General features: G+C 39.0%; 2 protein-coding genes across 2 annotated transcripts in view; one reads left to right on the top strand and one right to left on the bottom strand.

Moving 5' to 3' along the window:
• The window catches only part of dtwd1 (DTW domain containing 1), a 376,654-nt gene extending 355,465 nt beyond the window's left edge, over positions 1 to 21,189 (top strand). Inside the window, exon 6 of the mRNA XM_083997305.1 lies at positions 21,103 to 21,189. The gene's annotated coding sequence lies outside the window, so the exon portion shown is untranslated. The remainder of the gene's footprint in view (positions 1 to 21,102) is intronic.
• LOC311008058 (heat shock 70 kDa protein 12A-like) lies at positions 10,165 to 17,457 on the bottom strand (the record flags this gene model as incomplete). Its single annotated transcript, XM_084001491.1, has 4 exons — positions 10,165 to 11,198; positions 13,124 to 13,295; positions 13,385 to 13,609; positions 17,176 to 17,457. 4 exons carry the CDS (start codon positions 17,455 to 17,457, stop codon positions 10,165 to 10,167), a joined length of 1,713 nt encoding a protein of 570 aa, XP_083857617.1.
• Positions 21,190 to 27,310: the final 6,121 nt, after the last annotated feature.

Here is a 27,310-nt window from a genome sequence, read left to right as displayed (position 1 = left end):
CAAATGACAGATAGAACCAGTTAGATAGTCTGGGGGTCAGGTTGTAGGCCCCGACTATCATGACCATTTTGATCAAAAGTGTCTTGTGTGTGTGGGGAGCCGACAAAGTGGAATGTGACTAAAATTGAGTTAATTAACCAATAAAAAAGTGAGCTGACTGAGAGCACATAGCATAACAAAGCAGTGTGGCTACAGATCATGTTTGATCACGCAAGATTTCTGGCTTGGGGGACGAGATTCTAGTGTAAATCTTTGTGTGTGGTGTGCTCATAGTGTCTCACTCTTGGATTTATTATAATACATCCATGGTCTCACTTTACCCCGCAGCATTTGTCTCACTTTACCCCAACACCCCCATTTTAGAAAAAATGACCTCTCTTAGAAATTCCGGCTAATTTTCAGCCAGCATCATCACATGGTTTTATGTGTTGGTAGTTCATCATCATGTATCATAGAAGTTTTTCTACCTGAATCAATTTGCTTTGGCACAACAGTTGATTAAGTTGACCGCAAGAAAATTTACTTTTACATGCAAAAATCATATTTTTGTGAAAAAAAACATGCTTTTCACAGCATCATGAGGTCCTCTCCTTCATAACCACGGGGAAATGGAAGGGGCTTGAAAACATAATGGTCAGATGACCATAAATGTGTTCCGTTTTCTAGATATAGGGGGTGTCTCACATTACCCGGTGTCTCACATTGCCCCACTCTCCCCTACAGGAATGTATATATTTGAAACAGCTACTTAAAGGGATGGACAAGTACCAGTATACACAAACAAAAGTGTACGAAGACAACCAAGGTACTATTGCACTTGCCAAGAACCCTGTAAACAGGCAAAGATAAGCACATAGACATCAAGTATCACTTCATCAGGGAGATTGTAAACAGTGGCAAGATACATCTGGAGTATTGTCCTACTGAGAAAATGCTTGCTGATGTAATGACAAAACCAGCAACTAAACTGAAACTGAAAAGGTTTGTCAAAGATATGTTTGGTCCATAAAAGTACATAAAAAGTTGTGTTCTCAGGAAACCCATTAAGTTAAAGACGAGTGGAGGTGTTAAGCAATTTAAAAGAAAGCGCCTTTATTAATTGTGTAATGCACAGTGCTTTTATTTTGAAGGATGTTTATTGTTCGATCCCGGATGTGACGTGTGTAGCTTACCCCGGGAAAAGTTGTTGACGCTTGTGTGTTCCAGCGGTCGGTCATGGAAAATAAAGCAATGGTGGTGGAAGCTGTACTGAAGTGGAGTTTGAATGAAAATCCTTAACAATGTGAAATGAAATTTTCAGATGTCTTACATGTTTTTGAAGCCAAAATGAAAACGGATAAATCACTGTTTTTCTTGAGAGACTCTCTTTAACAAAAATGCATTTTTCTCAGCTTTCTAGAAAAAAAGTGGTCTTTTTGGTGCAACCAGGCTCTATTCAACTTACAGTTTTTCTCGATTGCTAAGACACATTTCTCGAAAGCTTCTCTCATTTTCTCTAAACTGTGAACACAAACCCCAATTTTCAAGCTACATTCACAAAACCTCAGACTCTTCTTGCAAAACCAAACTTTCACCTCAAAACAGTTCAATCTGTGCCCAAAACTGAACTATGTTGTCAAATCATGCCCCAAGTCAATCCAAATTAAAAACACTACTGAGCAGCCACTAAACACTACATAGACAAATAGAAAACACAACGCTCAGCACATGAAGCTGTAGAAATAAATGTTTATCGTTCACTGTAGCTAAATGCATGTTGCAAAACAAAAAACCTGTGCATTTACACTGTAGCACTTCTCTCCTTCCCTTTCTTTCACCCTCCTCCCTCCCTCCCCACATCCATTTCATCCCCTTTTCCTTCCTTCTTCTTTTTTCTTCCCAGTTCATCCCTCCCTCCCTCATCCTCTCTTCCTTCACCCTGTCGTCTCTCATCTTCTCCTCTTGCAAAACAAAAAACCTGTGCATTTAGCACTTGTACATAGTACTGTAAAAAAGAAGAAGTACAAAAACCAGAAATCTTGTGCATTTACACGTAGCACTTGTACAGTACAAAGACAACCAGAACTCTTGTGCATTTAGCACTTGTACAGTAAGCCTACGTAAAAAATAAAGTACAAAAATATAGAAATGAGAAGTGCATTACTCAGCCACAGCATAATTTCTCTGTACTGGATCAGGCCACAGGACTTCATCCTGAACTGGCTTACAGTATATGTGCCCTCACATCATTGGACACAAGTGTTATCAATTTTGAGTTGTTGTGTTCAACCAATGAAACTTGTGCTTTACTTGTGTTTGACTTTTGCCACCTGTGCTCAGCATTATGCAACACAGGTGCATCACAATGAAAATGTGTTGGTAAGATGTGTCTAAACAGGTGAAAAGTGCTGATGGTTTTGCCAAAAGAGTGACTGATTCAATCAGTGGGTTCAGGCAACTGAGAATTTGGTTCAGACAACAGGGTTTAGTGTTTTAGCAATTGAGAAAAACTGTAAGATATATCAAGAATGGAACAAGGAACAAACAAATGTTTTTTTCCCTAGTTAAATAGAGAGTCTCCTCTTTCCTTTGAGCTATTTTGTGTTTCAAAGTTTAGTACAAAATATTCTCTGGGTCTTAAAATATTACTCAAAATGCCCCGAAACGCTGGCACATGGCACTGACCATTTTATAAAAGGGCTGGCACTCAAAGAGTTAATAGACAGTATGCTCAGCTCAGTTGTGCAGCAAAACCTGAGTTTTCCATAAGAAGCCAGGGATAGTAAGTCTGCTTCAGGTTGAACTGAGCTGCTGGACGTCACACACTAGGCTACTCTCCACTCACTGCGCTCTCCTCTTCTTCTGAATCTTCCTGCTGTAAGGGGCTGATGCCAGGGTCCCCGCCTGTTGCTGCGGCCACTGTTTCCCACAGTTTCAAATAAATGACGTCCGCCACGAATAGATTTCTCGGCAATATTGTTCCGTTCATTCATCTCGCTTTTTCGCCGTTATTGGCGCGCACGCACGCACACACACACACGCACACGCACGCACACACACACACACACACACACACACACACACACACACACACACACACACACACACACACACACACAGGCAGAGAGGGGGAGAGAGAGAGAGAAGGGCGAGTGCACGCGCGCGGTAAAAGCGAAACTATATACGGCCCAATCAGTGCGTCAACTTCAACAGATCTCCGACTCTTTCAAATGACGTTAAAGGGACAACCAGGAGTTTCTATTTGGTTATAAAAAAGTCCGATATTAATGTGGATGAATCTACGTTACCACTTGTTAATGGTCCATTTTAGATAAATCTATGGTTTTGTCTCTATGGTTATTGAATGAATGAATGAATGAATGAAAATGTGTTTATTTCGGTCAGGTCATTCAAAGTTAAAAGTCCAACAAAACAAAAAATCAGTTCAACTAGAAAAGAGCCGACCGAAAAGGAATAGGCTGAAGCTATCGCTTATTTTCGCCTACCCTTCTTACATGATCAACTTCATCAGATCACATCATTCAAAACATCAAACAGAAATAATATTGATTTGCACAATATCCCAAAACATAATTCCATAATAGTGTCAGTTACGTCAACCACATCTCTCATATTTATCAAATACCTTTTTCTTGAACAAACGTTTGAATTCATACATTGACCGGCACATTTTCAAATCATCGTCTAGTGCATTCCATATATTTACACCCCTTACAGAAATACACTGGTCTTTTATTTTAGTCCTGGACTTTGTTTTTTCCATCATACGTTTCCCTCGGAGCTCATATTTACATTCCCTTTTTTTAAACATGATTACAATTTTACAAGGTAACAAGTTGTTATACACTTTGTACATTATCAATGCTATTTTATAATCCACTAAATCCATAAATTTGAAGGCTCTTAATTTAATAAATAATTCATTTGATGGTTGTCTATAATTTGATTTAGTGATAATCCTTACAGCTCTTTTTTGCAGAATAAAGATGGGTTTAGTATGGGTAGGATATGCATTCCCCCATATTTCTAGACAGTATGTTATGTAAGGAACAAACATTGTACAATACAGAATATACAAAGCACGCTGGTTCAACATATCTTTTACCTTGTATAATATAGCGATTGATTTAGCTAATTTAGATTTGACATGATTAATATGCATTTTCCAATTCAGTTTATGGTCCATAATAACACCTAAAAATTTTGTTTCAAACACCCTTTCAATTACTGTATCCTCTATTCTCAATTTAACTACTGTGTCTGTTTTACGGTTCCCAAAAATCATAAATTTTGTTTTACTTATATTTAAAGATAGTTTATTTACATCAAACCATTTCTTTACAAGTTTCATCTCGTTTTCAACAGTAGTTATTATATCAGTTAACTGGTCCCCAGAACAAAAGAAATTTGTATCATCTGCAAAAAGGATGCAGTTCATATATTTCGACACTTTACAAAGTTCATTCAGATACAAAATAAATAATTTTGGCCCCAGCACTGACCCTTGCGGGACCCCGCATTTAACCTTTAATAACACAGAATCAGTTTTATCACAGGATACATATTGCCATCTATTACTTAAATAAGAACACAACCAGGAATGAGCTACCCCTCTGACACCATACTTACACATCTTTTGCATTAATAATCCATGATCAATCGTATCAAAGGCCTTTTTAAGGTCAATGAAAATTCCTATCGTGTGTAATTTATTGTCTGTGGCGGTGGTTATTTCATCCATGAGTTTCATAAGTGCTAATCCAGTAGACTGGTTTGTTCTAAAACCATACTGATTCTCACTCAGGATGTTATGCTTTTCTATAAAACTATCCAGTCTTGTGACAAATAGTTTCTCCAAAATTTTGGAAAATTGCGGAAGCAAAGAAACTGGTCTATAATTTGTCACAAGATCTTTTCCACCAGACTTATACAAGGGAATTACTCTAGCTGTTTTCATTTCATTTGGAAAGATTCCAGTTCTGAGTGAAAGATTAAAAATATAGGTCAGAGGTTTCACCACACCTTCTATGGTGTCCTTAATTAAGGCCATGTCAAAACCATTATTATCTGTCGACCGTTTTCTTTTAAATGCTCTGACAATCCCCATGACTTCTGTTTCATAAGTGGCTGTGAGAAACATACTATTTACATTCATTTCTGTCAAATTACTTACTTCATCTGTATTAATTGGTTGGGCAATATCACTTGCCAACCTCGGTCCTACATTTACAAAAAAACTATTAAATTCGTTAGCAATATTTTCCTTATCGTAAATATGAATGTCTCCCTTTAAGATGGATTGGGGGAAGTCAGCTTTTCCATTGTTCTTTCTAATCAAGCTGTTAATTACTTTCCAAGTCTCTCTGATATTGTTTCTACTATCTTCCATTAATTTACTATAGTAATTCTCCTTACTTATCCTAATTATCTTTGTCAATCTATTTTTATATAGCTTATATCTTCTTTCAGTTTTATCTGTTCTACTTCTAATAAATTCTCTGTATAGTATATTTTTCTTTTTGATTGCATTCTGTAGGGTTTTGGATATCCATGGCTTATTTTCTTTTTTACTTTTATCACTACATGTTCTCAGTGGGCAATCATAACACTCTTTGTATATACTTAAAAATGAATTATATGCGTCATCTACATCAGCAACATAAACAGATTCCCAGGTTTGTCTCATCAAGTCCATTTTTAATGACTCCATTGTTTCTGAATTTCTCAATCTAAATGTTGTTAGTTTTTCCCCCCCAGTATTTCCCCTTAGATTGTGCTGAAATGTTGTAAAAATTGGTAAATGATCACTTATATCTTGGATGAACAATCCCCCTACAGTTGCATCTATGATGTTAGAATAAATATTGTCAATTAGAGTTGCACTGGACCTAGTAATTCTACTTGGTTTAGTGATCCTTGGGAATAGCCCAACACTATACATGGTGTTAATGAAGTCAGTTGTTCCCGTATGACCCTGTGGGTTTAGTAAATCAATGTTGAAATCCCCACATACAAATACAGTCTTCTTATTAATTATTTTTTCATACAAATCAATCATTTGTTCCTTAAGAATTTCTATTCCACATACAGGAGCTTTGTAAACACAACTTATGATTATATTTTTAGCTTTCTCCATCTCAATTTCAACTGTTATGAATTCCAACTTGTCATCTATCCCTTTAGACATATTTTTCACTTGCTTACAATGTAATGTCTCATCAACATATAGGACCACGCCCCCACCCCTTTTTCTTCTCCTATTAACATAAAACATGCGATACCCCTGCAATTCATAATCTTTTACTATTTCGTCACTTAACCAAGTTTCTGAAACAGCTACAGCACTAAATTTAGTAATCAAACTCCCCAAAAAATCATATACCTTTGAAAATTTTTTAATTAGGCTTCTGCTGTTTATATGTTTAATTGAGAACACACCTATCATTTTAACATTTACATTGAATTGCTGTTCAGTATAATACCTACATTCGTTTTGCATGGTATGAAAAAAATTTGTTTCTGGGTCAAAGTCACAGTCCATGTCATGTGTTCTTTTCCCGGAGTAATCAAATGTTTCATAATTATAATCTAAATATGTATTTAGAAGGGTGGTCCCGTTGTTTCCTTCTGTCGTTACATCTTGATCGTCACTCTCATAGTCCATCATTGATGAAAAAATAAGAGTAAAAAATAAAAAATCCAAAGTACTGAAAAAAAGAATTTACTCGTATCCAAAGTTCCACTCGTTTGTACCTCCATAATGTCCCTACAGTCCAGCATCACAAATCACAAAAAAGAAAAAGAAAAAGAAAAAAGAAGGAAAAAAGGGAAAAGGAGAAAAAAGGAAAAAAGGAAAAAGAGTGAGAGAGAGAGGGGGGAAAGGCAGCCCAGCCCACACTCCCTTGTTGTTACTCACGACAGGCCTGCATCTCCACGTCGCTCCAAGTCCCCAGCTCACCTTCACTGTACTTGTTTCAATTAGTCCATTCAGTTTCATTGGAATTTTTCCAGGTCTTCGATCTCCCGAATAACAATGGATTTCTCCTCCTCGGTGGATGATCCATTCGTACGTATCCATATCTTACAGTCTCTGGTCCACGTTGATTTAATTTTGTTCTGTTTTCTCAATAAACGCGCACATCTGGCCATGTCCGCGTTCTTTTTCGTTAGATGTTCATTCATAAAGACATTTGTCCCTTTGAGCTTACGTCCTTGTCTCAGAAGATCCGTCTTGTGTTTCCGATTTGCAAACCGCATGATAATGTTTGGCTCTGTTTGTCCTGCTCTGTTTGAGGCTCTCTTTGGTAGTAGGTGACAGGCTGATATACTTTCCTTTTCAATGGCTATTTGTTTACTGTGGAAGAAATGAATCACCTGTTCCTCAAGAGTCTGCAGCTCATTCAGCGGAGCGTCCTCTCCTCCTGACTCCCCGCTGGCAACCCGTGCGTAAGAGCGGTGTCTGGTTTTCAATCCACTAATCACCACATTATCCTTGCGTGTATATTGCTCCAACTCATCCACTCTCCGCTCCAGGGCAGAAATCTTGTCATCTTTTTCCTTAATCAATTTCTTCAGACCCTTCACCTCTTCCTTCACCAGATCTTTCACTTCTTTTAGCAAATTCACTAGTGTTTTGTCCTGCATCACATTAATTTTCCCCGTAAGGGCGTCCAGTGATTTCTTAACCTCGTCCATCTCGGCTGTTGCGCTTGCCGTGGGATATGTTAGTCTTCAATAAAGATATCCCCCTCTAACCGACGGGTCAGAAAGGGAACTTTAATGTTTAGAAAAGTTTGATCTGAAAGTTTTGATCATCAAACAAAAGGAGTGGAGTCCGCGAGGCATCCACTCCGCCGCCATGACACCTCCATTTTGTTATTATTAGTGGTGGTGGAAATGCTGGGCGAGCCGACCAGCGTTTCTTTACTTTCGGTTTCGTGGCGAGTCATGAGAATAACGCCGCCGAATCTCCGTTTATGGTGGGAACTACAACGGTATGTGATCGTCTTTGAACGGAGGCTCATAAATGTGGTGTGAAAACGCTTCGCTTTTCCAAAACTCCTCGTTGTCCCTTTAAATCAAATAAACAACATGGAATTATGGGGATTTGTTCTGTAAATTAATATACGTATACATATTATTATTTTATTTTAAACATTTTTAAAAAGTTTTTTTTTTATGAGAGATGCCGGATCTGCCCAAATCAGTACCGGAACACAGGGAGGCCAAAATGAAGAGGGGCTCAAAACCCCTGGTTTTATGTCTGTAGCTACACCGGTTCAACAAAAGGCCACGCTTCGTACTGATGTCTTGATTTTCATTCTTTTATTCTCCTTCTCCACCGACGTTGGTAAAATCATAGAACACCGTGAAAACTACAAATAGAAGCAGAGAGTCCATATGAGTCCATTGTAGCTAAATGCTAACTCAACATAAACAAACACATGAAGTGTCCACTGTCTGCTCAAAGCATTTTGTACACAACCACAAATAAAATACATATGAAACAAAACACAATTACCGTTTGCGCCTCTTGAACGCTGTGTAATTATCTCTGTCCAGTGGCATGACTTCCTCCCTCCATTGTCCGTGGTCCCACTTTCTACTTCTGACCCACAATCCCACAGTTCACCCTCACAACACAACAGGGGGTCATGTGACCACACAATTTCAAAATAAAATGTCCTCACATGAAGGTTTTTAAATATCACAACTGAAATCATTTTTATCAATTTATTTATAAACGTAAGCTCTTTTTAACTCTTATTATCATGAATTTATATGTCTATTTATTAATCCTTTTAAACACTTAATGAACTTTCATATATTTTGTGTTTTTTATATGAAATATAAACTTAAACAATGAATTCTGTCTGTCTCACAGACAGTTACAATGTCCCAAACTGATCAGGAGAAGCTGATTCATGCTTTTATCTCCAGTAGACTAGACTACTGTAACGGTCTTCTGACTGGTCAAACAGCTGCAGCTCATTCAGAACGCTGCAGCTCGAGTTTTAACCAGAACAAAGAGATCAGATCACATCACCCCGGTTCTTAAGACCTTACACTGGCTCCCAGTCAGCTACAGAATAGATTTTAAAGTTCTGCTACTGGTTTACAAATCACTGAATGGTTTAGGTCCAGAATACATGAATGACATGTTAGTAGAGTATAAACCCAGTAGAGCTCTGAGATCTACTGACTCAGGTCAGATAGTGGAGCTCAGAGTTCAGACCAGACATGGTGAAGCAGCATTTAGCTGCTATGCTGCTCACAACTGGAACAAACTACCAGCAGAACTGAGATCAGCCCCAACTGTCAACTGTAAAAAACATTTCTCTTTTCATGTGCTTATAGCTGAGCTCTTTTTAAGAACTTTGAATTTGATCTATTTTCTTTTATTTGACTTTTTTATTCTTCTTTGCTCCTGCTTTTAACTGTGTTTTTTTATGCTGTTTTATGCTGTTCTTTAAAAGAATTGATGTAAAGCACATTGAGTTGCCTTGGTATGAAATGCGCTATATAAATAAAGATGCCTTGCCTTGCCTTATTGACTGTGAGGCTCTGGAGGATGATCCAGGATTCATAACAGTTAGTGGACAAGTTCAGTCTCAGTTGTGTAGTGATGAGGTTCTGCCTTGTTACAGGTTCCATAACTCTCCCACATGTAGAGCCATGTTGGGTTAAAGGTGTTTAATTCAACATCATTTCTCTTTTTTCTTAGTTTATTGATTTTACACAATATTCAAAACACATATAATTATTCATAACAAATGTCATTTAGCTCCATAAGCAACATGAACGGAACAATAATCATTCCATCAGTCCAATATATTAAAAGGTTTATAAGATCAGGTGTCTGAGCTACAAATTTTCCCAAATTGACCCAAAAGTTAAAGTCAAGGCTTTGTGTTGTACACTGCCTTAGCTACTATGTTGCATATTGTTGTTTTTGCCAGAAAAAATGGCTTATGAATTATTTTCATAAAACTATTTTTTACATATTAGGTACTGTATCACAATCAGAATGAAAAACCTTCTAAATATGTAGCCCACATAGAATCTGTTCTAGATCCCTGACATACCGCTTCACTATTTATGGAGGAAATGCCTCATCAATTCTGACACAAATCTCACCAACTGTGTTGGCTGAAACATTTCTTATTAATGAGTCATGAAGTCGAGCTTGACTGATGCTGTTGACTTGGACTTCATGTCAGTAGCAGTTGCTATCATTTCTGTGAAGCCAAACCTGATCTCCAGTTTGACTTTACGATCCGTGCCACCTGTAACGTCTGGCATGTCAATGCGGAAGGAGCCAATTTCCTCTATTCCCCACTCATCCACATAGAATGGAGCTGGTGTTCTGGCTGTCTGATAAAAACTGAACCTCATTCCTGTCTGATTGGCCTCTACAGGACAAAAGGTGTAATACTTGGTTTCATCCCAGCCCACATCCTCATCAATATCTACAAGTTTCTTGAAGATATCGTCACACCGATCTTCTCCATCCTTGGTAGTGTATTTCTTCTCTGCCTTGTGCTTGGACTCATTAAACATCTCACTGGTAGCGATCCCGTAAGTGAAGGCACTTTTGCGAGATGCCACCACAGCTGGTTCTGTTCCAAACATCACAGCTCCCTTCACAATCGCCTCTTGGGGCCTAGCAGGACACAGCACTTTACACTTTAGTTTGAACTCCCTGATGATGTGTTGACGGAGGATCTCGCTTTCAGCGTAGCCCCCCACCAACACGATGAACTCAATGCTCAGGTCTTTCTCTAAGATTTCTCTGAGACTGTTGGTGATGCTGGTCAGAGACTCATCAAAGAAGGACCTCATCTTCTCTTCTGTGATTTTGATTGACCCGCTGTTCCAGGAAGCACCCTGCACTGTTTCAAAGAACTGCTCCATCTTTTTCTTTTTCTTAGCTGTTTCTCCAAGATTATATTGGCAGGTGATCTGAACATCTCTCTCTGTTTTTTTGAGAACTGTGAAATCATACATCATTCTCTGAACCTCACTGGGAAACTCTCTCTCAAATTCATCCCAGACACCATCACAGAAGATTTCTCTGAGGAACTCTTTGAACTTCTTGTCAACAGTTTGACCTCCCATGTCGTTTCCTGAGGCCTTGTGCAGCTCCTTCAGGGCTCCTCCTTCCAGCACCTCATGAACTGTCATGTCAATAGTTCCACCTGCAACACAAAAAGAATGTTACAGACACTTTCACCCATGACAACAAATTATAATAGAAACTTCGGCAACACGTTACTTGAATAGGTATTCATAAGATTGACATAAAACTGTCATAACCATGACATAACAGCTGTCATAAACATCAACAACTTGACATAAAGACAATTTAAACTCTCATAGCAGACCTAATTGCCAAACTTTAAAAATGATGTCAAGTTCTCATAACAAAAACATCTCAAACAATGTCAACTTTGCATCAAAAGTGACATAACTTACCGAATGACACTTAACGAGAGCTGTCATAAGTATTCATTGATGGTTATGACAGTGTTATGTCAATCTTATGAATACCTATTCAAGTAAAGTGTTACCGAAACGTCTAGGTTCAGTCGGTAAACTGAAGCACAGTTAGGAACCATTGGAGTAAGTCTTGGTTCATGGTTTAAAAGCAGTGATGGGAATAACGGCGTTATAAATAAACAGTGTAACTAATGGAAAGCAGGCAGTCTCTCAGCAACGAGCTCTTTTCTTTGAGGGCGGGTGAGGGGGAAAGGAAGGCGAGACAACCGCATATTTTTCTCAGTTGCTAAAACACTAAACCCTGTTGTCTAAACCAGATGCTCAGTTGCCTGAACCCATGAATCAGTCTCTTTTGGTAAAACCATCAGCACTTTTCACCTGTTTAGACACAACTCACCAACACATTTTCATTGTGATGCAGCTGTGTTGCATAATGCTGAGCACAGGTGGCAAAAGTCAAACACAACTAAAGCACAAGTTTCACCGGTTAAACACAACAACTCAATCTGATCACACTTGTGTCTAATGATGTGAGGGCACATATACTGTAGCTAGTTCAGGATGAAGTCCTGTGGCCTGATCCAGTACAGAGAAATGATGCTGTGGCTGAGTTGTGCACTTCTAATGTGTATATTCTTGTACTTTATTTTTACGCAGGCTTACTGCATACAAGTGCTAAATACACAAGATTTATGTTTGTTTTTGTACTGTACAAGTGCTACGTGTAAAATGTACAGGATTTCTGGTTTTTGTACTTTTTTTTTTTTTTTTTTTTACAGTTGTACTATGTACAAGTGCTAAATGCACCGTTTTTTTTGTTTTGCAACATGCATTTATGGAGGGAGAGGAGGGGGAGAGGAAGAGGAGAAGATGAGAGATGACAGAGTGAAGGAAGAGAGGATGAGGGAGGGAGGGATGAACTGGGAAAAAAAAGAAGAAGGAAGGAAAAGGGGATGAAATGGATGTGGGGAGGGAGGGAGGAGGGTGAAAGAAAGGGAAGGAGAGAAGTGCTACAGTGTAAATGCACAGGTTTGTTGTTTTGCAACATACATTTAGCTACAGTGAACAATAAACATTTATTTCTACAGCTTCATGTGCTGAGCGTTGTGTTTTCTATTTGTCTATGTAGTGTTTAGTGGCTGCTCAGTAGTGGTTTTAATGTTGATTGACTCGGGGCACGATTTGACAACAGAGTTCAGTTTTGGGAACAGATTGAACTGTTTTGAGGTGAAAGTTTGGTTTTGCAAGAAGAGTCTGAGGTTTTGTGAACGTAGCTTGAAAATTGGGGTTTGTGTTCACAGTTTAGAGAAAAGGAGAGAGAGCAGCTTTACAGAAACGTGTCTTAGCAATGGAGAAAAACTGTAATATGTGATGGTGATTGGCTCAGGTAGAGTAAATTAGTTTGACGTAGTTAAGCATTTTATAGAGAAGTGATGCTTTCCTTGTAATTACTTTCATAATGTAGTAACACAGTTACTAATTCAATTACTTTTTCTGCAAAGTAACAAGTAACAAAACGAATTACTTTTTAATTATGATTAGGTTTGTTGTCATGGACAATATAGTCAGTATTTGAATTATTCTGATATAACATAAAAAGAAAAACAATAAACACACACATTACCTCCACAATCAACAACAATATATTGTGTTCCTGGTGTCTGGTCTAATGTGTCTCCTCCCTGGTTTTGTGCGATGAAACCTTCAGCCGGCAGCTTCTTACACCAGACTGAGGCTGCCTCTGGCTCCAGTGCAATGAGCAGCTTGTCTTTGGTTTCTTCAGTCACAATACCAGCCTGGATGTTCAAGAGAAAAACTCATCAGCCACTTTCAAAAGCAAAACTTTTACTGCACATTTACCAACACTTGATGTTTTCAGCGTTACCTCAGTTGCAGCTTCTCTCATGAACTGTTTAGCTGAAGGATCCCAGATGGCGGGGACAGTCAGCACCCAGGTGAAGTCGGAGGCGATGAACTTCGTCCCCTGGGTGTTGGTCTGGATCGTTTTCAGTGCGTCTTCTTTCATGTAGCGTAAAGCTTCTGTGAAAACGTTCAGGGCCTTCATCGACTGCCCGTTTGCAGCTTCGATCGTCACATCCCTGTTGAGTTTCTGTCGGTGAGTGACGAGATATTCACATGTGTTTTTAGGGTGAACTGTCTTGTGACATGTTTTAACAATAACTTTGCATGTTGTTCAGTGAATTTTTATGCTCATCTCTGTGACAATCTGAAGTTACTAGCGCTGTCAAACGATTAGAATTTTTAATCAGATTAATCAAAGGGTTGCTGTGGATTCATTTGGATTTATCACAATTAAATATCATTCATTTTTAATCTATAGGCTATTAATTGTGCTTTATTCTGCATGAGCAAACAGACTGGAGAAAGAAGAGTATTTACACTTAACATGTTGATTAAACACCTTAACAGTTCCACATTATCCACATTAATGTGGCCCTGTTCCTCCTTTTTCAGCAGCTACTAAGACAAACTAACTTGTTGACATTGTCTGACCGATTGTCAATTTTCAAAATAAAACACAAGGGTGAGTATGGTGCATAGGGATTACTGTTTAGGCTCTCTAACATGTCAGTAGAGATGGACAGAGTACTCCACCCCAGTACTTGAGTAAGAGTACAAATACTACTGGTCAAAATGTACTCCGTTACAAGTAAAAGTAGCTCAGTCGTCATGTTACTCCAGTAAGAGTAGAAAAGTACTTGCTTTTAAAGGTACTTAAGTATCAGAAAGTGCATGCTTTTAAATGTACTGTAAGTCAAAGTCAGAGTCAGAGTAAATGTCTTATTCTCCACATCAATGAATGACTCTAATAGTTTGTAAATGAATGTAAGGAGCTTTTAACTCTTGTTAGTGAGAATGAACTCTTTGCTGCTCAGCTGCACTGATGTGCTGCTTTTAGGGGTTAGGGTTTCCTTCTCTGACAAACACAGCTTGTGTCCAATAGGATTTTAGAAAAAGACCTGAAAGTAACCAGTACTTTTCAGCCGTACTACTAATTAACTCCAGTAAAAGTAAAAATATTTGTCTTGGAAATGTATTCAAGTAGAGTAATAAGTACCAAAGTAATCTATTACTCAGGTAAAGTACAGATCCTCTGGATATGTACTGAAGTACAGTACTCAAGTAACTTTACTCTGTTACTGTCCACCACTGCATGTCAGTGTTTACTAAATCAACATCTATTCTGTCCTCACTTAAAGTTTGTGAAGTGTCTTTTTTCTCTCTCTCGCGTGCCACAGCTGGCCACACTGGTCTTTAACAGCTGTTATATGAAGCCCTTAATATAGGAATAAATACTCTGAAATCAAGTGTATTTCATAGGCTTCAGAAAGCATCAAACACATTCAAAGTTTTGTTTTTTTTAAAGGCCCGTCAGACCGTCTAGTGTTAATGATGTAATATTTGGACGGGCTGGGGCCGAAGTCCTGGGCCCTTGCACACACTAACACACACACACACACACACACACAGCTGAGGGGCAGAAGCGCTTGTGGACCAGTGCGGAGAAATGCGCATCTGGTGTGAACGGGATGGGAGGGCTTCGGCGCTTGGCAGCGCTTCCGGGGCCGGTGTGTCCCTAGTCTACTCGGACAACTGCCCCAAATGCAACGCCAGAGACGCTTCAGGGATTTTGAGTTGAGTGATTCTGCGCTGCTGATGGGCTGATTGCGTTAAATCTTTTAATCAGATTAATCATGATCACATGACAGCCCTAGGATTTACTAAGGTCTACACAAAGTTTAACAATTATTATTACAACATTATTACATCACATTACACTGCAAAAACACAAAATCTTTCCAAGAATTTTTGTCTTCTTTCTTGTCAAAATGTCTCAATTTTAGTCAAAACTAATCTCTTTCCACTTAAAATAAGACTCATCACCTAAAAATTAACTTGTTTTTAGATCATTTTCACTTGTTTCAAACTAATTTTGAACAGAGGTGGGTAGAGTAGCCAAAAATTGTACTCAAGTAAGAGTATAGTTACTTTAGAATAATGTTACTCAAGTAAAGGTAAAAAGTAGCCATTCAAATATTTACTTGAGAAAGAGTAGAAAGTACTTGGTGAAAAAGCTACTCAAGTACTGAGTAACTGCTGAGTAACCTCTGATTTGTTCCTTTAATGATCAGCGCGTAAATGTAACGTTAGGCCTCATCAAATACACAGAAATATAATAGCAATGAAAAAATTCAGATATTGCCAAAGAACAACATTTAACAACTAAGACAAAAGCCTAAATGACTTTTCTTTTTTTTCTTTTTTTTTTTTACAAAACTAGAGAAGTCTTGTGGCATGTACTTAATACTAGGTAAATTGAAATAACTTAAAAATATCCATGGAAATTGTTACCTCAATTTTTTTTTCGTTGAGCCAGCACATCATTTGTTAGAGTGTACATTACAGGGATGGTGTTTGTGTCAGGGACACAGAGAGAGAGGGTGTGTGTGTGTGTGTGTGTGTGTGTGTGTGTGTGTGTGTGTGTGTGTGTGTGTGTGTGTGTGTGTGTGTGTGTGTGTGTGTGTGTGTGTGTGTGTGCGCTCATCCAAGAGGCTTCTTCAGTTCTGAGACTAATGCCAGAACCAGGTATTTAAACCCAGAGTGTGGTCCTATGATTGGTTTCTAGCGGTTTCTAGTAAAACCAAAGTCACATGACCACACCCCCTAGACTTCAGTCACATGACCACACCCTGAAACTGGAGGGGTGGTCATGTGACTAGGAGTCACATGTCTCCAGGTGTGTATGGGGTTTAAACTTCCTGGGGAGGAAGAAGAATAAGACGACCTGTATGACTGAGAACCTTCACACAGACGGTTTATATTGAATATCTTTGCCTTGACGGACATTATCCACGACATACCAGGGCTGACGTCATCCTGATCATTTACTAGCCGCAGTTTCTCAAATTTGAGGCGGAGTGGCCGCCCTGTTTACCGCAGAGATTTTGTGAGCGGTCATGTGACTGCCTGGCTCTGTCTGATTGGTTAAACGGAGGCAAACGTCGCGAGTGGCTACATCTGATTGGTGAAACGCAGTCACGTGACAGAGGCTCAGAAGTATCTCCATTAAAACATAAACAGATCGATAAGAAAAAGTAGCGAGTAGCGACCAGAATGTAGCTCAATGTAACGGAGTAAAAGTACCGCTACTTCTTAAGAAATATACTCAAGTAAAAGTAACAAGTATGCTGCATTGAAACTACTCTTAGAAGTACAATTTATCCAAAAAGTTACTCAAGTAAATGTAACGGAGTAAATGTAGCGCGTTACTACTCACCTCTGATTTTCAATTGAAATAAGTAGAAAAATCTGCCAGTGAAAGCAGTTTTTTGTGTTTGTAATAAGAAAGAAAAACTTGCTCCACTATCAGATTTTTCTACTTATTTCAAGTGGAAAATCTGCTTGAAAAAAGTAAAAAGTGTCTGAAAACAAGCTGCTTTTTATGTGATGAGTCTTATTTTAAGTAAAAATGAGATTTATTTTGACTAGAAACGACATTTTGATTAGAAATAAGACAAATATTCTTGGTAAGATATTGAATTTTTGCAGTGTATAAATCTGTTTGATGATATATTACAAAAATACATAAATATCATACTTAAACTAGACATTTTATGATAAACCATGAAGAACATTGTCATAATTGGTACTTACTGTGTCATAGAGGGACATCTTGAAGCAACTGAAGAAGAGGTGTTTTCTTGCCTCCTCACCACGCATTTCACCATAAGCCATTTGGGCGTCATAACCAAACTTTAAAAATTCTTCATGTTCATTGAAAAGGATGCAGGTTGGGGTCTTTGGGGTGTCTCTTGAAACCTCTTCACCCCAGCGCTTTAACTGTGGATCGACTTCTGCTCCTCTAGGTGTTAGACTGAAAGAATAGCCACTGAAGGCGGTGCCGAAGTCGACTGCGATGACGTACGAGTCGTCCATCTTCACAGCAGGAGAAGGATCAGAGTGCTGACATGCAACAGTTGCACTGTATTTATCAGCTTTGCACGGGGAGGGGCAGACTGAGAACACTCCCATCCAAACCTGCTCAGTTTGTGGAGTCACATATAAATAATGGTGTAACTTTCACTTTAACCTCATTCCACCCAGAGACGGAGCAACAGCGAAGCAACAAAGCAAAATGAGTGGACATCAAAGCAAATCTGGGTAAATGGAAACTCAATTCTCTTAACTATACTGTGTTCAGGTTTAGATCTTTGTACTGTTAAGAGTATTAATGGTTTAATTAAGTGTTATATCCATCCATCCATCATGTGTTTCACAGTGGGACTGGGTTCAATGACTTTGGACAGAAACTTAAAGAGACAAGGTCAGTGTGTGTGTGTGTGTGTGTGTGTGTGTGTGTGTGTGTGTGTGTGTGGTCTTTACTGTATTTGACCCTTCACCACTTTGTTCAATATGTTTTCACCCTTTTTTTTACTCCACAGATCTGATCTGGAAGCAGTCACGGTCAGGTACTGTATGAAACCAGATCGAACAAGTTCTGACTCAAGCAACTCAACACTGATAACATGTTTCTTTTGTTTGTTAGGAAGAAATGTGTAAAATCAGTCAGTAAAAGTATGAAATGAATGAACTTGACAGAAAATGTAGAAATAACCATCTGAACAATCATGAACGTTCAGAGTGAATGATGTTAATGAATCTGTGCTCCACTTCTCACTCAACTAACCCATTTTCTGGTGCTGTTTTTAAAAACACAGTGTGTCCAAGTTGGAAGAATTTTATAAACTGCAGCTTCAAGGCGCAGGGTAAGTATTCTTCTAATCTCACTTGTAAAACAGTTTGTGTTCAATAACAGCATGAAACCTTTTCAGCTGATGGCAGTTTTACTCCACAGATCTGGAATCAGTCGATAAAGGGTTAACTTTCTGTTTTTAAACAGGTTTGGTGGGATGGATGAATATTACAAAAAGGAACTGAACAAGGAGAGGTAGATATATTTCTTTACAGACTTTTAAAGATGCATAGAACAGATTTTAAATCCAGCACAGTATGTAACGGTGTAAGCTACACCACATGGACTCAGTCTGACAACTACTAAGTAGTTACTTACCACCTTCATCAACTCTGAACGTGATGTTAAAGGTGTACAGAAATGGCCGTTTGTCCTGTTTGTCGCGCGACTCGCGCCGAGTTGTCACGAGCTGCAACACGAGTTTACCCGAGTAAGGAAAACGAATTTGATTGGTCGTTATCGAGCGGGCGGGATATTCAAAGCTTGGGGCGAGACCGAGCTCCGTGTGTGTGTGCGTGTCTCAGACGTTTGAATGACGGATGACGGATCCAATGTCAGTGGCTGGTGAATCGTGTACAGGCTGACGTATAATCCGTGCGCCTGCATTATCCAATGCGAAAAAAAAAATACACACTTTCATCCCGGATTTACTCAAAAATAGAATTTTGCACAAAGTTTGGCCTACAACGTCTGAAAGATGAGTTATCACATTAATTTTATGATCCAGAGTGGGCTCAAATTCAATTTTCTTTTCTGTACACCTTTAAAGTGGTGTCAGTGTGTTGCTGACTCAGCTGTTTGAGACTGTAACTGCTATTGGAGTGGATCATAGTGAATCTTTAAAGGGATAGTTCAACATTTTGGCAAACTGGCCCATCACCATAATCCCTATAGTCATAGCAGTAGGTTCGTTACCTTTATTTGTCGGTGCAAGCTATTTCTAGAACGGCGGAGCAGAGCCGTGAGCTGCTCAGAGCTACGCTACGGAGGCTCATTATGGGATTTCTTGTCTCTGATTTACCTCTAAAACAACTCATCTCATGATGTTCCGTTATTATCTCATAGCGTGGTGAATGTGCAGGTCACAACTTGTCCACCAGAGCGTTGTGGAGTTGTTGGATTGTGTATTTGATGAGTTTGATGAGGGAAACCAAGAAATCCCATAATGAGCCTCCGTAGCGTAGCTCTGAGCAGCTCACGGCTCTGCTCTGCCGTTCTAAAAACAGCTTGCACCGACAATTAATGGTAACAAACCTACTCCTAAAACTATAGGGATTATGGTGTAAGACAGTCAGACACCCACCCTGAAATGTTGTCTCTGAAACAGTAGAAGGTTTTCTCCAGACTGAATGTCATCATTCTCTGCCTTTTTGATTATCTGTAAACTAATCAACCACCTAGGCTCAAACCTCATCAGGAACTGTTTCTCATCACTCTAAAATGTAAACACCTTCTATTTACCTGATTTACTCTGTTGGTCTCAGTGCGAGAAGTATAAAGGTGTAGGTGACTCATTGTCATATGAAAAGACCCCCTGATGATCAAAGGTCTCCAGATGTGAATGGTATCTCTATGCAAAGTCCCAATTGTTATGTGAGTTAGAAGTGTTTCTGTTCTGGTTGGATACTTAAGGGAAAGAGCAAGAACCTCACTTTGAGTTGATCTGCTTACCAGAGCTCCCACACACCAGGTGTGTCATAGAATCTTTTATTTCTAATATTGTCTTGAGATTTTGTTCTAAATAGTTGAGAATCTGTTATTGGATATTGATTTGGTCTTTAGTTATATGGTAAGTTTCATTTGGTAACATTCATACCCTTAACCTCTGAGTTGAATAGAAAAGATTGAGTATCATGTCCTTTAACCATTGAGTTATATTTTATGAATTCTGAATATCTCAACCTAGGTGTCTGGGCTGTTCTTCTATGTTAAGAAGGTCACTGAATAGTTTAAGTCTATATCTGCCATCCCTGAACTAAGTTAGTCTAAAAGATCTTAGTTATATGGTAAGTTTCACTGGGCACTATTCACACCCTTAACCTCTGAGTTGGACAGATAAGATTGAGTATCATGTTATTATACCTCTGAATACTTCAACCCAGGCATCGAGGCTATTCTTCTATGTTAAGAAGGTCACTGAGTGGTTTTAATAATCTATACCATCACTGAACTAAGACTGATTCCAGATTTGTTAACAATAGAATTGATTCTTAAAGTGTTTATATTTTAAATGATTGATTAACTTTTAATTCCACCAATATTTCAGAGTAAAGTTATTTTTAAATGGAGTCAGATTAAACGAGTATTTACTTTACTTTATTTTGAAAACCTCATCTTAACACCGGAAAGACAAGACACGTACTGGGGAGATATTATTGAATATTGATGAATATTTCCTCCCCTACAATGGCAATGGGCCAACTTGCCAAAATGTTGAACTATCCCTTTAAGATGTTCCCGGTGTTCCACTGAAACCAGTGATGTGCTCATAATACTCAAATGTTCAATTAGTGAAAAGTGTTTATTGTAGTTGATTCATCTCACAGATGCTTCATTACTGTGCAACAGCAGATCAAGATGTTTTTCACATGTTGAATATTTAACCTCACAGATCTGCTCGTAAAGCAAAAGAGGAAGAACTCCAGTCATTCAAAGACAGGTACTGACCACACAGCAAACATCCCATTCCAGTTGGCAGCAGCTAGCAGCAGCTCACCCTCCAGACATCATCACTTCCTGTCATTATTTCTGACGTGAACAGCCAGAGCGGCATTAAAAACCAAATCAACACTCCAGTCTAGTCCCACCTCACTTCCCTACCACAGCAGTTTAAAGGGACAACCAGGAGTTTAGGAAAAGCAAAGTGTCTTCACACTACATTTATGAGCCTCCGCACCGTGAAATTCTTTGACCGGTGCAAGACAGACTCATGTTTTCATTCATCAAGAATTAAAGTCAGAGGTTCAAAGAGGTTCACATACCGTCGTAGTTCCCACCATAAACGGAGATTCATACGGCGGCGTTATTCTCATGACTCGCCACGAAACCGAAAGTAAAGAAACGCTGGTCGGCTCGCCCAGCATTTCCACCACCACTAATAATAACAAAATAACCATAGAGACAAAACCATAGATTTATCTAAAATGGACCATTAACAAGTGGTAACGGAGATTCATCCACATTAATATCAGACTTTTTTATAACCAAATAGAAACTCCTGGTTGTCCCTTTAAGCCAAGCCCTTCTCAAAAAGTAGTAACTGGCCTCAGATGTCAAACATGGAATACAATTAGAAAAAACATTTCAGACTGAATTTGATTTATTATATTATATGATATTTATTTCTGGATTTGATAAGTTTAAACGTTGATTCTTGCAGAGTTGCAGCGGATGTCAGTGCTTCAATAAAGACAGGAAACACTGAGAGCATGAACAGCCCAGTCAGCAAAAGCAGACTGACTGAGATGTATGACCAGCTGAGAGTGCGTAAGTGGCCTTCCATCAAAGATCAGCTGAGGGAACATGGAGCAGAGCCAGAGGACATCAAACGTCGTATTCAGGTACAGTAGAGGCTGATGAGACGGATCACTCAGTCTCTAGTGTTGAACTGAGGTTTTACAGTGTTTCTTTCTCCCCCTGTTGATTATAGGAAGTGTTTGAAGTTGCAGCAGAAGAAATGGAGAGGAAGAAGAAGCAGATAGATGAAGTGTATGGACTGATTGAGGGTGGTGGTGGACTGACAGCTCAGAAGGTACAGAGCAGGAAGACTGCTGTCTAACACTGGCTCATTAAAGCTGCTGCACTGCAGCTCTGTAAGAACTAGGGCTGGGACAATATGCTTTTCTCCCCATTCCATTCTTCTATGATTTTTTGGATGGCGATTCATTTTAAATTGCGATTCTACGATATTGCCGATTAACATTAATAATATAACATTAACATACTCCATTATAAAGTGAACTTAAACCCTTTTCAAAAACTGTACTCTCTGTATGTAAAAAAGGCAAACAAATGCACATTGCACAATATTAAAAAAAAAATGTGGGATATTTATGTGAATGGATTTTTTCTCCCACCCCTAGTAAGAACCATCTTCTGTTCCAGGTCAAAGAGTACAGAGGCTTGGCTGTGCAGCATCTTCAGATGGTTCTGTACCATTCTGAGAGTGGAGTTACTTCTCAGGTTAGTTTGGTATCAGCACACACAGTAGATGTACTTAAAGGGATAGTTCACCCAAAATTCTAATTTCACTCATTATCTACTCACCCTCATGTCGACTAAGAGCTGTGAGAATTTTGTCCTCCGTTCCTTCTCTGAGTTACAGCGGGGTCCGTGCAGCAGTATTTGTCCATATAATGGTTGTCAATGGATACCAACTTTCTTCGTCCAAAAAGACACACCAAAAAACATCCAGATACCTCCATGCTGCTCGTATGTAATGTCCCTCTTGTATTGAAGCCCCGACATTAGAAATTGTTCCGAAAAAAAATTAAACTTGTTTGTAGTGGAAGCTCCCAGTGTCTCAGTTCACTGCTCTTCCTGTGTCCGGTGGAACAATTTCTCATGTCGGGGCTTCAGTACAAGAGGGACATTACAGACACAGAGAAGGCACGGAGGACTCTGAAAATGCTCACTGCTCTTAGTCGACATGGCGGTGAGTAGATAATGAATGAAATTTGAATTTTGGGTGAACTATCCCTTTAAGCTAGGTACAGCCAGTAGAGGCGTCACAGTGTGAATGACTCTCCTCCCTCTCTCTCTCAACAGGAAGTCCAGTACTCCTGGGATCAGCTGCTCTCTGAATGCTGCTGGCTGGCTCGCCTGATGGCTTTAAACAACCCTCCTCTCCAACCAGACTGGGACAATCACACTCCTGGGATGGATACTTGGGACATTCTCCCTCGAGAAATCAGAGTTTGTGCTGCCAATGACACCGACAGCAGCAGCTCAGCTATTTGATCACAACGCTAAAGCTTTAAAGTTACTTTGGACTTTGATTATAAGAAATGCAAGTTTTGGTTGTTTGTTTTCATCTGGCAATGAAGTGAATTGAAACAGAAAAGAATATGCTTTCCTAATCACAATACCTTATTTTTCATCCCTTGCAGGAAATTGTTATTTAACTGTGCTCCATCATCATATACAAATATAACTTTAATAATAATAATAATAATAATAATACACGCCCATATTCAAAGTGTGAAAAAGAAGAACATTCAGTTATATACTGTTATCGCTCTGTTAAGTATTTGTAAGTCTGATTCAGGTTTCTGTTTTGTTCATCACCAATTTAATAAAATTCATAATCAAAGTGACTGGTGCTACAGAATATATTTGTTACTGTTTAAACATTTATTTTTTCCACCAACTCCTTCATCATTTGATTTTGGTATAAAGACAAACAGTGTGTATCATCTGCCACTAGACATCTCTCAGTCATAACAGAGCAGACAGAAGACAGCACTGTGGGAACAGCATAAGCAGTATAGGCGAATGCTAAGGGCGCCGTCCATCCAGGGGGCGCCAGCGCCACAAATGGGAAAGAAAAAAAAGTGTAACTTTCACTATTTTTATAACTAGTTGGTACTATTATTTCTTAATACAAAAAATAATCCCACGTTAATTTAAATGCAAAGCAATACCTATTAAAAAGTAATAATATAATATGTTACAACATTACTTACTAAGTCGCCCCCCCTCCCCCTCTCTCCCCCACATGCCCATTGGTACTGCCCTCCGCTCTCCCCGCAGTCACACACACAGCAGAGGTACCTGTCAGCAGTGGGAATGCTTTCAAGCCGTTTTCTTGTTAGAAACGCCACATTTTTAAGTAGATGTGTGGATACTTGGTTGCATTAATCCTCAAAGTCGGCACAAATGCCAGCTCGTTTGCGCGACCGTCTCGATATGTTTTTGTTTATATTTCGGTCATTTTACGCCGCCCTTGACGACCTGTCAATCAAAAGAACAGCTGTGAAACGCTTCGAATCCGCAGAATCGATAGGAGAGAGAGAGAGAGAAGCAGTGAGGAGGATGAAGGTGCTTCAGAGGCTGAAAGTTCTGACTCATTTGATGAGGAAGATATTGAAAAAAGAAGAGAGAGTTGAGACTTCAGCCTGCTTAGACAGCAGGGCCACAGCTCCAGCTCTGTACACAGACCTGCTGAGCTCTCAAACCATTTTTTACCTCTCAAACAGCAGCACAGTGACAACACATGGAGGGTACATTATAGGTTAAATATTGTACATTTTGTGTTTTCTGTCTGTTTAGTTGATATTTTGTTTGGAGAAAAAAAGCTAATTTCTCATTTAGGGCTACAAACACACATCTCATGAAGTTTGAAATGTAATGTGAAGTCAATATTTAGCTTCTTTTATTTTACATTTGAGACATTTGGTGAAAATAGAATGACAACATTTATGCTCAAAAAGCAATTTCACAAAATATCATTTTAACCTGTTTTCCACACGTACAGTATATAGCCGTTATTCATACAGTATATTCCACTGCTTTTGTGAAGCTAAGACTTTGGTATACCCATTTCAAGCAACAGGTTGTTCTCATGACTGTAGAGAGACTAATTTTTTTCATGTCTTCACCCAGGATTTACTTGATGAAATTTGACTGATTGTTGTGCAAGTTGTGTATCTCGGGGTCAGAGGGGACATACAGATACACTGCTACGTTATCTGCCTGGGAACAGGGCAGTTCTTCAGTCCAACTCAGCTTGAGCTTCTAATAGTTGACGTGATACAGACAGATTCATCTCTATGTAGACCTCAGTGGCTGTGATAGTGTCATATCAAAAAGTCTCCAAAACAATCGCAATACTACATAAAATAAAGCACATAGTGAACAAAAACTCACTTTACATACTGTACTGTTCCCTCATACTTCCTTAATTAACATATTGTGTTGAGGTATGGGGAAACACATACAAAACAATTACTAATCCTATCTTCATACTGCAAAAGAAAGCCATTAGAATTATACACCATAAGGATTACTTAGCACCAACCAATCCGCTCTTCATCAGTACCAAAACATTGAAATTCGAAGACCTGGTTAATTTAAACACTGCTGTAATAATAACGTATAAAGCAATAAACAACCTACTTCCACCCTGCATACAAAAGCTGTTCTCAACTAGAGAGTCCCAGTACGACCTCAGGGGGACCTGCATCTTAAACAAACCAAAAGCAAGGACAAACTCTAAAGCCAAATGCTTTTCTGTTATTGGAGTAAAACTATGGAATAGCCTTGACAATGAATTAAAATCATGCACAACTATTACCCAATTTAAAAGGATGTTTAAAATCATCAAAATGATTATTACTAAATGGTGGTTGTGTTTGTTTGGTTTTGATACTATTCACTTTACTTACTCTACTCTTCCAGTGTCATTTTCCTACAAATTTTGTTTTGTTTTGTTATTGTAATTTTTCTTCCTGTAAACAGGGTAGGCATTAATAAGCTTTGCTTCTGCCTTCGCCCTTTCGCCCATATTGATCATGACATTTTGACTAGTTTGTGTATGTTAATGTTTTGTGGAATGGATCAATCAATCAATCAATCAATCAATCAATCAATCAATCAATCAATCAATCAATCAATCAATCAATCAATCAATCAATCAATCAATCAATCAATCAAATGTGAAAGAAGCAGGTCCACCACAGGAGAGAGGAGTGTTAGCAAGGAGCATGAAGCAGAGATTGAAGAGATGTAGGCACCAATAGATAAGGTTACAAAAGATCATGTTACTGTTGTAAGGGAACATTTTGGTTTTAGTCTGTTTCATCATCTTAGGAACAAAGGAAGGATTGTTTAATCAATGAGGCTCAGCTGCTACTCTGAGTCGCAGCTGATGTCGTCAGTCACTTTGGACTGTCTCTTTAGACAATGGTATTGATCAAGGGCGTAGAATTGGGTAGAGACGCTAGGGACACGTCCCTACCAATACTCAGCCGCTGTGTCCGCTGTCCGTAGTGTTTAGTCAAATGATTATGGCAGAAAAAGGGTTAACAGCCGGTCTCTGCTAGAAGTCCCGCCTCTAACCTAAATATCGCTCTCCGATTGGTTCGGCCGTTTCTCGCTAACGTATGTGATTGGCCGTCCCCGCTGTCACTCGCGAATGTAAGTTGTCAACATGTTCGGCATTTGTTCTGTAACTGTAGAGCCTCAACAATAGGCTACAGATAATGAATAAAAGCCAATATTTAATGGCAAACAGATAAGGTTTTTTTTTTACTACTAGCTTATTATTTCCATGTATCCTCCTTTGTGAAAGGGAGCAACTGCTTAAAAAAACAAAAATAAAGAACATTGGTCGGGAAAATAGGCCTACAAAAAAAACCTCAGATGCTCATGTAATTTTATACATCCATATTTTCGGGGAATAAATTACACATTGTGTGAAAGTAAAAGCCTTTTTTCCTCATGCAATAACTGTACCATCAAGCTCTATGATCATTGTATCCCTCATGTATCTGTTCATATGTCATGCATCAACATATTCAGTCAGGTGACAGAGACAGACAGTAGAGAGGCTGGAGGAGATGGAGAAGGAGAGACCAGAGGAGGTAGAGGAGGAGAGGCTAGAACAGATGAAGGAGGAGAGGCAGGAAGAGGTAGAGAAGGAGGAGATGGAGAAGGAGAGACCAGAGGAGGTAGAGGAGGAGAGGCTAGAACAGATGAAGGAGGAGAGGCAGGAAGAGGTAGAGAAGGAGGAGATGGAAAAGGAGAGACCAGAGGAGGTAGAGGAGGAGAGGCTAGAACAGATGAAGGAGGAGAGGCAGGAAGAGGTAGAGAAGGAGAAGCTGGATGAGGTAGAGGAGAGGAGAGGCTGGAAATTCACAGGTGAGGTTAAATAATGATGGATGTGTTAGTCATGATGATGCACAGTTCACTTCAGCCAGAGCAACTGAGAACTCTTCTAAATTGCCTTCTTGTCTTTCATTAGTTGCTCATTAGTTACCCTAGCTACATAACATGAAATTATGATTGCAAATGCAAAAAACATCAACTTTCAGGAGC

Source organism: Trachurus trachurus, assembly GCF_905171665.1.
Source record: "Trachurus trachurus genome assembly, chromosome: 3".
In the NCBI taxonomy this organism is placed as follows: Eukaryota; Metazoa; Chordata; class Actinopteri; order Carangiformes; family Carangidae; genus Trachurus; species Trachurus trachurus.
The sequence above is the reverse complement of the archived record's forward strand: the minus strand, read 5'-3'. Positions and strand labels throughout refer to the sequence as shown.